This window comes from Delphinus delphis, chromosome 20 (assembly GCF_949987515.2).
Source record: "Delphinus delphis chromosome 20, mDelDel1.2, whole genome shotgun sequence".
Lineage (NCBI taxonomy): Eukaryota > Metazoa > Chordata > Mammalia > Artiodactyla > Delphinidae > Delphinus > Delphinus delphis.
In genome coordinates, this window is record NC_082702.1 from 12129424 (window position 1) to 12145058 (window position 15635).

General features: G+C 50.3%; 1 protein-coding gene across 1 annotated transcript in view; it reads right to left on the reverse strand.

The window, feature by feature from the left end:
• Positions 1–222: 222 nt before the first annotated feature.
• The window catches only part of AXL (AXL receptor tyrosine kinase), a 31189-nt gene continuing 15776 nt past the window's right edge, over positions 223–15635 (reverse strand). Inside the window, exons 11-20 of the mRNA XM_060001041.1 lie at positions 15206–15338; positions 14821–14912; positions 12191–12286; positions 11951–12028; positions 9785–9877; positions 9280–9401; positions 8576–8685; positions 4467–4626; positions 3807–3943; positions 223–2072 (exon numbers count right to left, since the gene is read on the reverse strand). Coding sequence (XP_059857024.1) covers positions 1721–2072; positions 3807–3943; positions 4467–4626; positions 8576–8685; positions 9280–9401; positions 9785–9877; positions 11951–12028; positions 12191–12286; positions 14821–14912; positions 15206–15338 — 1373 coding nt within the window. The 3' untranslated portion in view covers positions 223–1720. The remainder of the gene's footprint in view (positions 2073–3806; positions 3944–4466; positions 4627–8575; positions 8686–9279; positions 9402–9784; positions 9878–11950; positions 12029–12190; positions 12287–14820; positions 14913–15205; positions 15339–15635) is intronic.

Consider the following 15635-nt stretch of genomic DNA (forward strand, 5'->3'; position numbering starts at 1 on the left):
GTGAATATCTATGTGCCTATTCCTCACTAGGGGTTTCAGTGATTCTGCTTTTGTTTGCCTGTCTTTTTGTCTATGTATATGTTCATTTCTATCCTCTTTAGTGAGGGAAGAACTCCAAGACCCCACCAAACCCTCCTTTTTACTGGGGAAACTGAGTTGCCAGGGAGAGGGGCCATATGACAGCTAAGTGGAGACAAGAGGAGACAAGCATGTTTACAAAGTTTTATGTGATCTAAGCCCCTCTGGAGGTTTCAGAGTCCACACTCTGTTCAGGGGCATAAGGGACTGGCTCAGGGGGGCAGCATGGCCCCAAAGGAGGGAGTTTGTCCTTTGGGAAAAGGAGGCATCCTTAATGCATTGCACAGGCTTGAGGGGGCACACCCCACATGAGGGGAAGAGGAAGCAGAGGTGGCTAAGAAGGGAAGGATAAAACTATTCCCAAAAGGATAAAAATATAAGTTTAAAACCTTGGAATTGTATCTTAGAATTCTAGACCTGTAGACTTTTAGAATCTTACAACATGTGAATCTTAGAATATAGTGCCTAGAATCTTAAGACTTAGAACTGTGAATTCTTGGCTCCTTAACTAAAATCCTAGAAAGACAGAATGCAGCATAGAACTTAAAGGTGTCTAACATTAAAAATGATTAAAACTTTGGCATCTGGTTAGTCACCACCAACTGTAGTATCTTATACCATAGATGCTGAGGATCCAGAATCTTGGACCAATAGGATCTAGAGTGCCTTGGAACACAGAACAGAACAACATTAGAATCTTAGAGTTTAATAATCTAGAATCTTGAAGCATATGATCCGGAATCTTAGACACAGAGAATCTAGGTTCTTAGACTAGGTCTTGGAACATTGCATCTTAGAACATGAGACCTTAGAACCTCCATCTTTAGACTCTTAGAACTTTCTAATTGCAGATTCTAGCATTTTAGATCTTTAGGATCCAGAATCTCGTAACAAAAGTTTCGAGGATCATAAAGCCTTAGAACCTATAACTGACCAGCATTAGAATCTTAGAACTTGAGAAGATCAAATCTTGAAGCTTTATGATCTAGAGTTTTACAGCCAGAGAAATTATGCTCTATGAGGCTCGGAACATCAAATTTGAGAACATCAGACCTTAGAACCTCCATGTCTAGAACTGTAGAATTTTTACAATTGTAGAATCTTACACCCTAGGGGCTCAGAACCCTAGAAAAATAAAATCTAGAATCATAGAGCCTTAGATCCTAGAATTAGAATCTTAGGGCTTTCGAACCTAAAATCTTGTGGGCTTTATCAAGACTCTTAGAACCAGAAAAGTCTAGAGCCATAGAGTCTCACAGCCTTAGAATATAGGCCTTAGAACTTCCATGTCTAGAACCTTAGCACTTTAGAATTAGAGACTTTGGAATTTCAGGTCCTTAGAATCAGACTCATCTTTGAAACTTAGAACCTCTGAATCTAGACTCTTTAAACCTTAGAATCTAGAATCTTGGAATGTTAGACCTGGGAGGACCCTTAGGGATTGTAGTCCAATCCCTTCCTTTTACACATGGGGACACTAAGGTGTGGAAAAGGGAGAGGATCTGTCTGGGATGGAAGTGGAATGGGTAGGAGGAGAGGGCTAAGGTTGGGGGTAAAGCCTGGAGTGGGAAAGTGAGGGGGGGTCCCCCAGTGGCAGTGCCTTGCTTGGGTCCTGAGAGGGAGTCCCGAGTGGAGGGTTGTCTCAGGCGCCATCCTCCTGCCCTGGGGGTGCTGGGGAGCTCCTGTCAGCAGGCAGGGCGGGGCCAGGAGCTGTAGCAGGGCAGAGGACGTAGCGTCCAGCAGGATGGACTTCAGCGGCAGTGAGGCAGCTGCAGGAATCCTTGGGGTCAGGCTGAGTTGGGGGCTCAGCTCCTCCAGCAGCTCCAAGTGGTTCAGGATGACCCCCACCCTCATCCATGTTGACATAGAGGATTTCGTCTGGCTCCTGGGCAGGGGGCAGGGCCTTCAGCGTATTCTCCAGATCTTCCCGAAGCTCTGCAAAACTCGGCCGGTCTCGGGGGTTTAGCTCCCAGCACCGGGACATCAGGGCATACCTAGGGTAGCAAAACGAGGAGTGGGAGACTGAACGGGGAGCATTCTGGGAGTTTGGGGGCATTTTAGGACACTCAGAGGACTGAGGGTATTACAAGGGAGGGGAGGGAACTGTAGCAGTTCAGGGGGCATCTATGGGGACTTGGGAATTCTCAAGAGTTTCTGAGGTGGGTCCTGGGACAGACACTCAGGAAATGGAAAAAGTCTTGGGAAATCTCTCTGGGTAGGGGGTGATGTTCTAGTGAGGGTTTGCTAGTAAAGCTTCCCAGTGTGGTTCCCCAGAACAGACCATAGCATCAAAGCTTTGAAAGCTGTATTGGTTTAAAATATGTACTCAGGGACTTCCCTGGCGGTCCAGTGGCTAAGACTCTGTGCTCTCACTGCAGGGGGCACGGGTTCGGCCCCTGGTCTGGGAACTAAGATCCCGCATGCCACACGGCGTGGCCAAAAACAGACAACAAACAAATAAATAAATAAATAAAATACGTACTCAAATTCTTTGCCATTCCTCCCTTCAAAAGATGGAGGCTACCCTCCCTTCCCTTGAGTGTGGGTTGGATTTAGTCACTGGATTCTGACTCGGCAGCAATGATAGTGTGTGTGATTCTGAGACTAGGTTGGAAAGGTATTGTGGATTCCTCCTTGTTCTTTCCCTTGGAACGCTCATCTGGGGGAGGCCAGCCGCCATGTCATGAGGAAACTCAAGCAGCGCTATAGAGGGGTCCATGTGGCAAGGAACTGAGGCCTTCTGCCACAGCCATGTGGGTGAGCCACCTTGCAAGAGATCTTCCAGTCTCAAACTTCAGATGGCTTCAGCCCCAGCTGACATCTTGACTGTAACCTCATTAGAAACCCTGATCCAGAATTACCCTGCTAAGCAGTTCCCAGACTCCTGACCTTCAGAAACCATGCGAGGTAATACATGCTTGTTGTTTTAAGCTACTGGATTTGGGGGATATAGATAACTAATACACCAGCTATGCCGCCTTTGGCAAATGATTTTCCCTTGACGTGGGCCTCATCTGCATATGGGAATAATAAGGGTGCCAACCCACTTCGTATGGCTGTAGTAAGGACCAAATGACTTAATGCACGCAAAGCACTTAAAACCATACCTTCTAGTAAGTTCTATAGAAATGTTAGCTATTCTTACTGCCCTCAGCTCTTGGAGCACCCAAGGAGGACCTGGAGAGTCTGAAGCCCCGGGCTCTCCCCTCCCGATCCAAGCAACATCTTCTCTTTACCCCCAAAGTGCTGTTCTCTGTGTGTTCCATGGGATGGCAAAATTTGATAAGCACCACCCTAAAGGATTCTGGGAACATCTCAGAGGAGCCTGGAGAGTTTGGAGAAGCTCATTATAAGGGTTTGGCAGACGGCTCGTGTTGAAGAGCACGTGGGGGGAGTGTGGGTACTCAGGAGTCTGGGAGGAATTAGAATTCTTTGTGAGTGGGGGCTTGTCATTATTCATCGCCCACGGATACCTGGCCAGGGTAGGGGTGCTGCTCTAGCCTCTATTCCACACACAAAGCAAAGGAGGAAAGGGCACCTTTTGCTAATTCATACCTCATGGGCTAATGGTGGTTCTGTGGAGCATGGGTGACGGGGCAGGTGGGTTCCTCAACAGTCTGAGGGATTCTGTGGTTTTAGGGGGTCCTGGATACGTCAGGGCCATGTGGGGTGCTCAGAGTTTGGGTGTAAAATCTGAGATGGGGGGAGGGGATCCTGTGGGTTCTCACAATCCATCCAGACAGTCCACAGGCTGCTTCAGGCGGTTTCCCTGGCGCAGGTAGTCGTAAATCTCACTGTTCTCCACTCCTGGATATGGGGTTTGGCCTCGAGTGGCAATCTCCCACATTGTCACCCCGAAGGACCACTGTGGTGGGGTAGAAGGGAGAGAATTTAGGGGGTCTCTCCTGCACAGATGCCCTCACCCAACATACAGATTCATGGGTATCCCCACACTTATGTGTACACAGCTATCTTTGTGGGTGCATCACAGCTATTCACAGAAACACTTTGGTACAGGTACACACTTACGGAGGCAACTTGTGTGCACACGTAGACCTGCCCACCCGTGCAAACAATTATACACTTCACGGACACGTGGTCTCGGGTCACCCTCCACACCCTGGCTAGACACATGTATACACTTACCACTGCCTCTCCCAACCTAAACTGTCTACATATCCCATGTAGGAACCTGTCACCATGCACCCATGGGCCTATGCATACCCCCAGCATGTCCACACCACCGTTCACAGATGCCCACCACACGTGGTCCCTGTGGCAGACCCCCGCGCAGGGAAGCCCGCACGTCCCTGTGAGCCCAGGTCTGGTGTGAGATGATCAGGCCACGCCCTCCCCCTGCTCCCTACTCCTGCCAGGGGTGCACGTACCACATCGCTCTTGCTGGTGTAGACGCGGTCAGCCAGGCTCTCGATGGCGATCCACTTGACCGGCATCTTGGCGATGCGTCCCTGGCGGTAGTAGTCCCCGTTGTAGATCTTCTTGGAGAGCCCAAAGTCCGCCACACACACCGACATGTTCTCGTTCAGCCTACCAGATTGGGGAGAGGAATGGGGTCACGGCATCAGCCCCCTCCACCAGGAAGCCTGCCCTTACTCTCAGACACGTCTCCATCTCTTGCCCTGGCTGTCCTGCTTGGGGCTGGGAATCAGTTTCCCCGCCTTGCCCCAGACTGGGAGGGAACCGTGTGACTTCTTATACCCTCTGTAAAAGGTGGGTGGGAAAAGGGCTGCTATGGGCCTTCCCAGCTCTGGCTTTTTGCCAGATTCTAAGGTCCTTCCTAGACTCCTTGGGTTGGAGTCTCTGATTTTTTTTTAACTGTGTTTTTGAAGTATACTATATACACAGAAACATGCACAAATCTTAAATGAAGAGCTCACTGAATTTTTTTTTAATAAATGTATTTCTTTATTTTTGGCTGAGTTGGGTCTTTGTCGCTGCACGCGGGCTTTCTCTAGCTGCAGCGAGCGGGGGCTACTCTCTGTTGTGGTGCACGGGCTTCTGATTGCAGTGGCTTCTCTTGTTGCTGAGCACGGGTTCTAGGCGCACGGGCTTCAGCAGTTTGGCTCGTGGGCTCCAGAGTGCAGGCTCAGTAGTTGTGGCGCACGGGCTCAGTAGTTGTGGCACACAGGCTCAGTAGTTGTGGCTCGCGGGCTCTAGAGCACAGGCTCAGTAGTCGTGGCGCACGGGCTTAGTTGCTCTGCGGCATGTGGGATCTTCCTGGACCAGGGCTTGAACCCGTGTGCCCTGCATTGGCAGGCGGATCCTTAACCACTGCGTCACCAGGGAAGCCCGAGCTCACTGAATTTTCATAAGCACACCCAGGTAACCAGAAACTAGATTAAGAAACAGAACATCGTGGGGCATCTGTGCAGTGGAATACCACACAACAAAGAAAAAGAACTACTGATACGTACAATGACATGGACTAATCTCAAAACTTCATGCTGAGTGAAATAAGCTAGACACAAAGGAGTCAAAATTGCGATTCCACTTACATGACATTTAAGAAGAGGTGACAGAAGTTGATGGGGACAAAAGTACAGAATAGTGGTTACCCCTTGGGGGCAGTGACTGGGAAGGGCAGGTGACAGCCTGCCAAGGGCCTAGAAATGTTCTTTATCTTGATCTAGTGGTGGTTGTTTCCATGGGTCTACAGACACGTAAACATTCATTGAACTGCATGCAGAAAATGTGCATATTTTAGTGTATGTAGAATAGACATCGATTTTTTTAAATGAGAAAGAAAGGTTACCGGTCCTTCCTTCCTAGCGTATAACTACCCCTCCTAGGTGATCAAGATCTTCACTTCTAGCAGCATGGATTACTTGTGCTTGTTTTTGTGCTTTATATAAATAGAAGATTCCCTGATTCTTGCATCTGAGTTTCTGGGATTCTGTCTTTTTAAGAATTGATGGGCTTCCCTGGTGGCGCAGTGGTTGAGAGTCCGCCTGCCGATGCAGGGGACATGGGTTCGTGCCCCGGTCCGGGAAGATCCCACATGCTGCGGAGTGGCTGGGCCCGTGAGCCATGGCCGCTGAGCCTGCGCGTCCGCAGCCTGTGCTCCGCAACGGGAGAGGCCACAGCAGTGAGAGGCCTGCGTACCGCAAAAAAAAAAAAAAAAAAAAAAAAAGAATTGATGATTTCGGGGACTTCCCTGGTGGCTCAGTGGTTAAGAATCCACCTGCCAATGCAGGAGACACAGGTTCGAGCCCTGGTCTGGGAAGATCCCACATGCCGCGGAGCAACTAAGCCCATGCACCACAACTACTGAGCCTGCCCCCTAGAGCCCACAAGCCACAACTACTGAAGCCCGCGTGACTAGAGCCTGTGCTCCAGAATGAGAGAGGCCACCGCAATGAGAGGCTCACATGCAGCAACGAAGACCCAACGCAGCCAAAAATAAATATTAATTAATTAATTAATTTTTTAAAAAAGAATTGATTATTTCTACCCAGGGTGAGGGACTTGGGTAATGACCAACCAGAACAGACCCCGGAGGCCCCTAATATGCTAGGAGTTAACCTTTAACTGCTGTGTCTGGGGGGAGGGGGGTGGAGATGGGTGATACTCAGGCATCTAAGCTGGTGGCTGTGGAGCACATGGGAAGCTTGGGGAAGTGGCCAGTTGCCAACTGGTAAGGAAGTATTTTAATATTTTAACAACTTAACAGAAAATGTGACAGGTGCATAACAATTGATTGTCCGCCCTGATTTTTGGTGTCACTGTTACATTGTGGGCTTAACTAGGATCAGCCCACGTTACAGAAATAAAAGAACTTCCATTTTGACTGAGTCTATTCTTGCCTTTAGACCTCCTTTCCAGTTTATAGGAAATAAAGGGAACACAGGAACAAGGCAAATGCCACCACAAGGAAACAGACACATCTTATACATGGGACATCCTACAAGACAACTGGCCTGATCTCTTCCAAAAGAATATGCCACAAAACTATACACAGGGCTTCCCTGGTGGCGCAGTGGTTGAGAGTCTGCCTGCCGATGCGGGGGACACGGGTTCGTGTCCTGGTCCGGGAAGATCCCACATGCCGCTGAGCGGCTGGGCCCATGAGCCATGGCTGTTGAGCCTGCGCGTCCGGAGCCTGTGCTCCGCAACGGGAGAGGCCACAGCAGTGAGAGGCCCGCGTACCGCAAAAAAAAAAAAAAAACTATACACAGGTAATGGTGGTGGAGAGTAATTCTAGATTAAAAGGGACCAAGGGGTACAACAACCAAACGCAATCCGGGAACTTTGCGTAGATCCTGGTTTTGGGGGAAAAAATATCCTGAAAAGACATTTTGAAGGACAATCGGAGGAACTGGAACATGGATTGGATAGTAGGTTGTGTTACAGAATTATTGTTAATCTTCTTACGTGTGATAACAGAATTGTGGTTGTTTAGGCATAAGTCCTGATTTTAGGAGATACCTACTGAAGATTTAGGGGTGGAGTGTCACCATCTTGGCAACTTACTTTCAAATGGTTGAGGGGAGAGAGAGAAAGAGAAGAGAGGACAAATGTGGCAACATCTCAACAAGGAGGAGATATGGGTGTTCATTGCACAATTCTTTCAACTTTTCTGCAGATTTGGAATTTTTCAAAGTAAAAAGTTGGGGGGGGGTGTGTGTGGAATTCCCTGGCGGTCCAGTGGTTAGGACTCCGCACTTCCACTGCAGGGGGCACGGGTTCGATCCCTGGTCCGGAAACTAAGATCCCGCATGCCCTCGCAGTATGGCCAAAAAAAAAAAAAAAAAAAACTGGGGGTGGCGGGAATAAAGACATTTGTGAAAATTTGCATGTCTTATAGAAGATTCTCTGATTCTCTTTTTTTTGGGGCCGTGCTGCGTGGTTTGTGGGATCTTAGCTCCCCGACCCGGGATCGAACCTGGGTCCTCAGCACTGATAGTGCAGAGTCCTAACTACTGGACCACCAGGGAATTCCCAAAGATTCTCTGATTCTCCAGCTCCTATTTCTGAGTCCAAGAGTGTAATGAGACTAATATTCTAAGCCTGTGTGTACACACACACATACACACACCTCGCCCTCACTTTAGCCCTGGTTCTGACCTATTTTCTGCTTGTCCCTTGGCAGGGGGTGTGGCCTCTTTATCCAGTGTGGCCCCTCCCCAAGGGTAGCCCCAGGTAAGACACTCAGCATGGAGGGGGACAAAGATGAAGCTTAAATGTCACCACCCTCATCGGTCACCTCTGCCCTTTTGCTCACCACATGCTACCCACCGAGCCCTCACTCTTGTCACTTTTCTTCACATCTCAGTACTCCTTCAGGATCTCGGTTCAGGGCCCACCTCCTCCAGAAAGCCGGCCCCAGCCTCCCTGCTCACCTCTCTATTCCACTCCTGAGCTCTGACCTGCCTGAAGGCTGTGTGTTTCCAGCGCCCTCTTCCATCCTGGGAAGGAGGGCGGGGCGGGGGGCAGTGTCCCGGAAGGAGGAGGGATTCCTAGAAGGGTGGAGACTCACATGCAGTTCCTGGCGGCCAAGTCCCGGTGTATGAATCTCTTGGTACTCAGATACTCCATGCCACTGGCAATGTCTGCCATGAACTTCACCAGCATCTGAGTGGGCAAGAACTGGGGGGGCCGGGGCAGGAGGGAGTAGAGGGTCAGAAGAGTCCCCGAGATCTATCCCTCCTCCCTTCCTCTCTCCTAGCTCTGCCCTGCGATGCTCTCCCAGGGCCCCAAGAATTAAATCCCACCCCTTTCTAACACGGCCCTATGTCATCCCCTCCTGCCTTCCTCTGTCTTGATCTCCTATTGTTCTTGTCCTTGACGTATGCTCCAGCAGGGAGCCCCCTTTCTGGTCTTTAAACAAGCCATGCTTGTTCCCACCTCTGAGCCTTTGCACATGCTGTGCCCTCTGCTGGGACTGCTTTCTCCCAGATCTCCCCACCTCCTCCTTCAAGTTCCCCTCCTCAGCGAGACCTTCCCTGTTCACCCAAATTAACTGCCTGGCCTCCCTGTCACTCATCCTGCTCTATTTCCTTCCTAGCACTTAAATTATCTTGCTTATTTGTTTAACTTATTTATTGTCTGGTCCCCCCACTGGCAGACAGCTCCATGCAAGCAGGCTCCTGGTCACCTTGGCCTTCCCAGTGTCTGAGCGGCTCTGGGTACCTGGTAGGTGCTCAATTAACACTTGTGGGCCAGACAATAAAATGCTCTCACCACTGGCTGGTCCCCAAGCCGGGAATAGAGAAGGAAACTGTGTAGGTCTCCGTGTTTCATGAAAGGTAAGATGACCACGGGTGCCGGGAAGCCCTCTCGTTCGGAACCCTGGAAACAGACGCCTGAGTGCCCCCAGGCAGCCCTGTCACTGGAGTTGGGCAGAAGGGGAAGCCACCCCATCTCAGCTCTGTCTCTCCCTCCCCCTCAAGTCTGGCCTCCAAATTGTTGAGGAGGGGGGTGACCGACCAAGCTTCACAGAAGCCATTTCCAGCACTGTTCCCAGGGTTGTTTCTCCAGCCCTCCTGGGGACCTCAGCTATTTCTGGGAAAGGTCAGATGTCACATTCCAAGCTGAGGGAGAGAGGAAGGGGGGGACTTGCTGACTCTCAGGGAGCAGGGAGGAGGAAGCCTGGAGGTTTGCTTTTTCTCAGTGCCCAAGGGAGGGGTCTTCCCTCTGCTGCGGCCTCCACAGGGCCTGTCGACCCCCTAAATCTGCCCTCCCTCACCGATGAGCCTCATGACGTTGGGGTGGTCGAATTCTTTCATGCAGACGGCTTCACTCAGGAAATCCTCCAGCTCTGACCTTGTGCAGATGGCAACTTGGGGGAGAGAGGAAGGTGTATGAGGAGGAGGGGTGGGGAGGGAGGACTCTTTCCCTCCTCCTCCTCGGCCTCATCACCATCATCATCCTCTTCTTCTTTATCAAACGTGATTTGTAAGTACCAGGTGCTGTATTCAGCACTCTACATCTATTAACTCATTTAATCCTCTGAGGAGCTTCTATTACTTTCCCCATTTTTTTTTTTTTTTTTTTGCGGTACGCGGGCCTCTCACCGTTGTGGCCTCTCCCGTTGCGGAGCACAGGCTCCGGACGCGCAGGCTCAGCGGCCATGGCTCACGGGCCCAGCCGCTCCGCCGCACGTGGGATCTTCCCGGACCGGGGCAGGAACCCGCGTCCCCTGCATCGGCAGGCGGACTCTCAACCACTGCGCCACCGGGGAAGCCCTACTTTCCGCATTTTAAAGATGGGGAGGGGCTTCCCTGGTGGCGCAGCGGATCTGCCTGCCAGTGCAGGGGACGTGGGTTCAAGCCCTGGTCCGGGAAGATCTCACTTGCTGCGGAGCAACTAGGGCCGTGCACCACAACTACTGAGCCTGCGCTCTAGAGCCCGAGAGGCACAACTACTGAGTCAGCGTGCCGCAACTACTGAAGCCCGCGTGTCTAGAGCCCGTGCTCTGCCACAAGAGTAGACACCGCAATGAGAAGCCCGCGCACTGCTACGAAGAGTAGCCCCCGCTCGCCACAACTAGAGAAAGCCCGCGTGCAGCAACGAAGACCCAGCGCAGCTAAAAATAAATAAAATAAAAATAAATAAATTAAAAAAAAAAAAGATGGGGGAGACCAATGCACAGAATGGTTAAGAAACCTGCTTAAGGGCACACACAGCTAGCAAGAGGACGAGACAGAGCTCAAACGCAGGCAGTCTGGCTCCGGGGTCCATGTGCAGCTCTGTGCTAGGTTGCTTCCCAGCACAGTCGCAGCCGCCCTGGGATCCCTACCATTGTCCCTGTTTTGCAACTCAGGACACTGGCTCACAGAGGCAAAGTGACTTGCTCAGCGTCACACAGCTGGGATTCAAACCCAGGTCAGAAACATAACCTGGTATGCAAGAGGCATTCAGTAATGAATGAGGGAATGAGTTATAACTCCATAACCCAAGCTTTTAGCCGCTGTGACTTTGAAAGGATCATTTCTCCCTTACCTCCAGCCTGACCCTCTAAGTTTCATCCCTATTTGGAAAGGACTTGGCCCTGGACTTCCTGTGCTGTGTGAACCTGGACTGGCTCCCACCCTCTCTGGTGATGTAAATAATATGGTTTTAGTCCACATTAACTGTAAGTTCAATGTGCCAACCCCAGCATTAAGTGCTTTGCCACACAACACCCTAGGAGGTAGGGACGTTATGATCCTTTTCTCCAGATGAGGAATGGGAGGCACGGAGAGGGATAGTCACTAACCTGAGATCACACAGCGAGTAAATGATGAAGCCAGGTGTGCCTCATTCTCGACCTTCCCCTGCTCTGCTATGCATCACAGGGGGGCTGGGCCCTTTGAAAACTACATTTCCCAGGCTCCCTTTCCTGCTGTTTCCTGTTGGAGTCTGCCAATGGGAAGCACTGATGGGAGATTGACAGGTGGGCGAGTGGAGGGGAGAAGTCAGGGCATTTCATCCTCTCTCTCTCTGCTTCCAGTATTGCCTAGGTGGTGGCTGTGTCTCCTTTGTGTTTCGAGCTCCCACAAGGTAGCCCCTAGCTCTGTGATTCCTAAATCCCATCAGGGAGCTCTGGCTGTGGGCTCTGGTAACACCACTTCCTGCCTCTGCCCTTCGGGCCTGGGGGTGGAAGTGACATAGTGCTGCTGCTAATTGTCTCACTGCTCCCAGCTGTTCCTTCAGTTTTCCCTACACCTTTGAGTAATCTCCCTGTATTAAGTTCCCTCTGTTGAAGGACCTGGCAGGGACTCCATTTCCTGTCCGGAAACACTGAGGTTCTGTGGTTGGGCTAAATTGCTGTTACCTTTCCTGTTCTTCTGCTTCCTTAGGGGAACAGGGAAGGGACCTGAGATTAAGGGATGGGGATCCCACATGTGTGCACATGCATGTACAGACTCACTCTTCATCGTCTTCACAGCCACCTTGAGGATGGAGTCATCCTGGTTGAGCTGGCCTTCCATCACAGCTCCAAACTCTCCTGTGGGGGACCAGAGAGAGATGCTGACCTCAGGGGGGCATCGTAGAGACTGCATTTCCTGTGGCTGGGCGGGGGTGGGGAGGACTTCATGGTTCAGGGAGATGTGTGTGTGTGTGTGTGTGTGTGTGTGTGTGTGTGTGTGTGCGTTATGGGGGGACTCACCTTCTCCCAGGGTCTTCCCCAGGGCCACCTTATGCCGGTCCACCATCACATCCCGCAGCTTCTCCTTCAGCTCTTCACTGATGCCCAGGCTGTTCACTGCATGGGAGGTAGGGGTAGACGGAGCCATGGAGCGGGGCTGACACCCAGACGACGCTCGCCCATAGGGATACAGGCGTGCTCATTTTATTGCACTTTGCAGATATTGTGTTTTTTACACACTGAAGACCCGTGGCAACCTTGTGTCGAGCGAGTCTATCGGCGCCATCTTCCCAATAGCATTTGCTTGCCCCGTGTCTCCGTGTCACATTTTGGTAATTCTGGCAATATTTCAAAACTTTTCATTATTTTTATATTTGTTATGATGACCTGTGATCAGTGATCTTTGATGTTACTACTACAATTCACTGAAGGCTCGGATGGTGGTTGGCATTTTTCAGGAATAAAGCAACTTAAAATTAAGGTACGTACATTGTTTTTAAAGATATAATGCTATTGCACACTTAGTAGACTGCAGTATAGCGTAAACATAACTTTTATATGCGCTGGGAAAGCCAAAAATGCGTGTGACTTGCTTTATTGCATTATTTGCTTTATCGTGGTGGTCTGGAATCAAACCCACCATATCTCTGAGGTATGCCTGTATACCCATTGTTAAAATGCTGAAATACTTCTGCATTCATTCAAAATTAGCTAATGCCCAGAGCACCCCCCCAGCCCCACCCTAGCTTCTCCTCTAACCCCCCTGAATCTTTCCCCAGAGCAGCAACTAAAGGGTTAGAGCCTGGCACATAATCTTGCACTAGTGGGCACCCTGATTGGTTAGCGTTCTGCCGTACCAGTTGTTAGAAATATTTCTTAACTGTTTATTGAAGTATAAACTGCAAAAATCATAAGTGAGCAGCTCAGTGGATTTTCACAAACCAAACACAACAGTGTAACTAGCACCCAGGTGAAGAACAGACCATGACCTGCCCTCTCAGGGGAGTCCACTTCCCTGACTTTTCCTACCCCAGATGAGTCTTTTCTGTTTGGGGATGTTATAAACGTGGAATCACATCATATGTTCTCTTTTGTGTCTGGCTTCTTTCACTCAACACAATGTCTATGAGATCATTGTAGTGTAGTTGTCGTGTGCAGTGGGATCTATTATTTTCACTGCTGTGTAGCAATCGTTTTCCAACTTATTGGCCTCAGGACCCCTTCACGTTCTTAAAATTATTGAGGTCTGAAAAGAGCTTTCTTTTATGTGGGTCATCTATACACCAGTATTTATTGTGTTCAAAATGAAAACGGAAAGATTTTCTTTTTCTTTTTCTTTTTTGGCCTCGTGGCACAGCATACAGGATCTTAGTTCCCCGTCCAGGAATCAAACCCGCGCCCCCTGCGCTGGAAGCACGGAGTCTTAACCACTGGAGCGCCACTGCCAGGGAAGTCCCACGGGTAGATTTCCCAAACACAAGCATACATAAGCACATGTTCAATCAATCAACAGAACGATGACATCATCACATATTAGGAAGCCTCTGGGAAACTCCATGGAGTGCTTGCGAGAGAATGAGAGTGCCAAAGGGCAAAAGATGTCTTGGTGTTAATATGAAAATAATTTTGACCTCGTGGACCTCCTGCGAAGGTCTCGGGTACTCCCGGGGACTCAGGTCACACTTCGAGAACTGCCGCCGCACGTTATTCCGTTAGATTGCTGTGACCCCGTCACTTCCTCTTCCTTCTCCTTTTCAATAAATGTCTTTCCCAGCCCCTTCTGGTCTCTCCCTGGGGCCCTGGCAGTCTTCTCACTGTGTGCTAGGAAGATACCTAACTCTGTCCCTTTTCTTTCTGGATCTGTTTCTCCAAATGGAGAGATTAAGAGATTGGACTGGATGGCCTCTGAGGTCCCTGCTTAGCTGGGACCCTCCATAACGCTACAATCCTCTGAGTGTCTATAGTTCTAAGATTCTATGATTTTTAAGATCCTAAGGGTCTATAGTCCTGGATTATAATTCTTTCGGCCAAGATCTATTCTACCTCTCTCACATTCTTTAATTCTAAGAGGCAGGTAAGAGGATGGACTTGAGAGCAAAACGGCCTGGGTTTGAATCCCAACTCTCCAGCTTACAAGCTGTGTGGCCTCCAGCAAGTTACTTAACCTCTCTATGCTGCAGCCTCCTCATCTCTGAAGTGGGGCGGGGGGATAACGTACCTAACTCATTGGGTTGTTGTGAGGATTAAATGAAGGGACCTGTGTAGAGCGCTTAGAACAGCACCTGTCACAGAGGCAGTGCTAGGGTTGGCTGTTATCATCAGCGTCATAATCATCTCATCAGCAGCGTCTTCTTCATGGTCATCATCATCATCTTTATCATCATCATCATGATTACGTTGTTCTGAGATCCTATGGCTCTAAGCTTGGTCTTTCTAAGATCTACTATGTCTAAGATTCAGTTATTCTAAGGTTGATTCTAAGGTGGTGTGTGGTTCCACAATTCTGTTGCTCTTAGGGTCTGTGGTTCCAACATCCTAGTATTCCAAGGCCTTCAGACACTTTTGGTTCATGCATCTGCAGAAGCCCAACAGGCCCAAAGCTCTATACTTCTTATCCCAAACCCAGGCAGGGAGGCATGGGGTTCACTTACAGGTGGCTTCAGTGGTCCGACGGCTGTAGGACTTGCGAACACGGTACCTGACCACCAGCTCGCCCCTCTCCATTGTTGGTTCGAACACCTCTCTGGGGGGAATAGAGAGGAGATGAGGGCAGGGCAGAACAATGTGGAACCTCCTCCTTCCACCAACAGTGAAAGCGAGCGCCATCCCCACCCCCAGGCCTGCCTGCCCTCTCCTCCAGTGTTTGCTGAGCACGTCTTGGATGGCTTTCTGCCTTCCATTCACTCCCCAGAGGCTTGCCCTCATTCTGATTCTCGGTAACCTCTCCTCCTGCACCAGCCTCCTCATGGTATCCCCACCTCCGGCCCCTCCATCCCAGTCCATGTTGGCCTTCCAACCCACGTGGCTCCCACTCACCCATAGCGGGTCTCTTTCTTCCGCCGGTGGACGAGGAACAGGGCCAGGATGAGGACACAGGCGGCAGCCACCACTGCTCCCAGCAGTACATACCACCAGGGCCATGAGAAGGCAGGGACTGGGGGTTCACTCACTGTCAGGGGGTACGCGGGACAGGTCATGGTTGAGGTCTTGGTTCCAGCTCCCTGAGCCCCAAGGGGGTGATGTTGAAAGGAGGCAGGTGTGGATATATTTGATGAGGCATGTGACAGGTGCGTTCCCCTATCTGGGGAGACTGGGCTGGGCTGGACAGGGCATGCAGTGGATACGATAGATAGGAGTGGATGTTCAAGGAAGAGTGTGAAACTTGTAGGATGAGTATGGTAAGTTAAGAGTGGGATGGATAGGGACTTCCCTGGTGGCGCAGTGGACGGTAAGACTCCACGCTCCC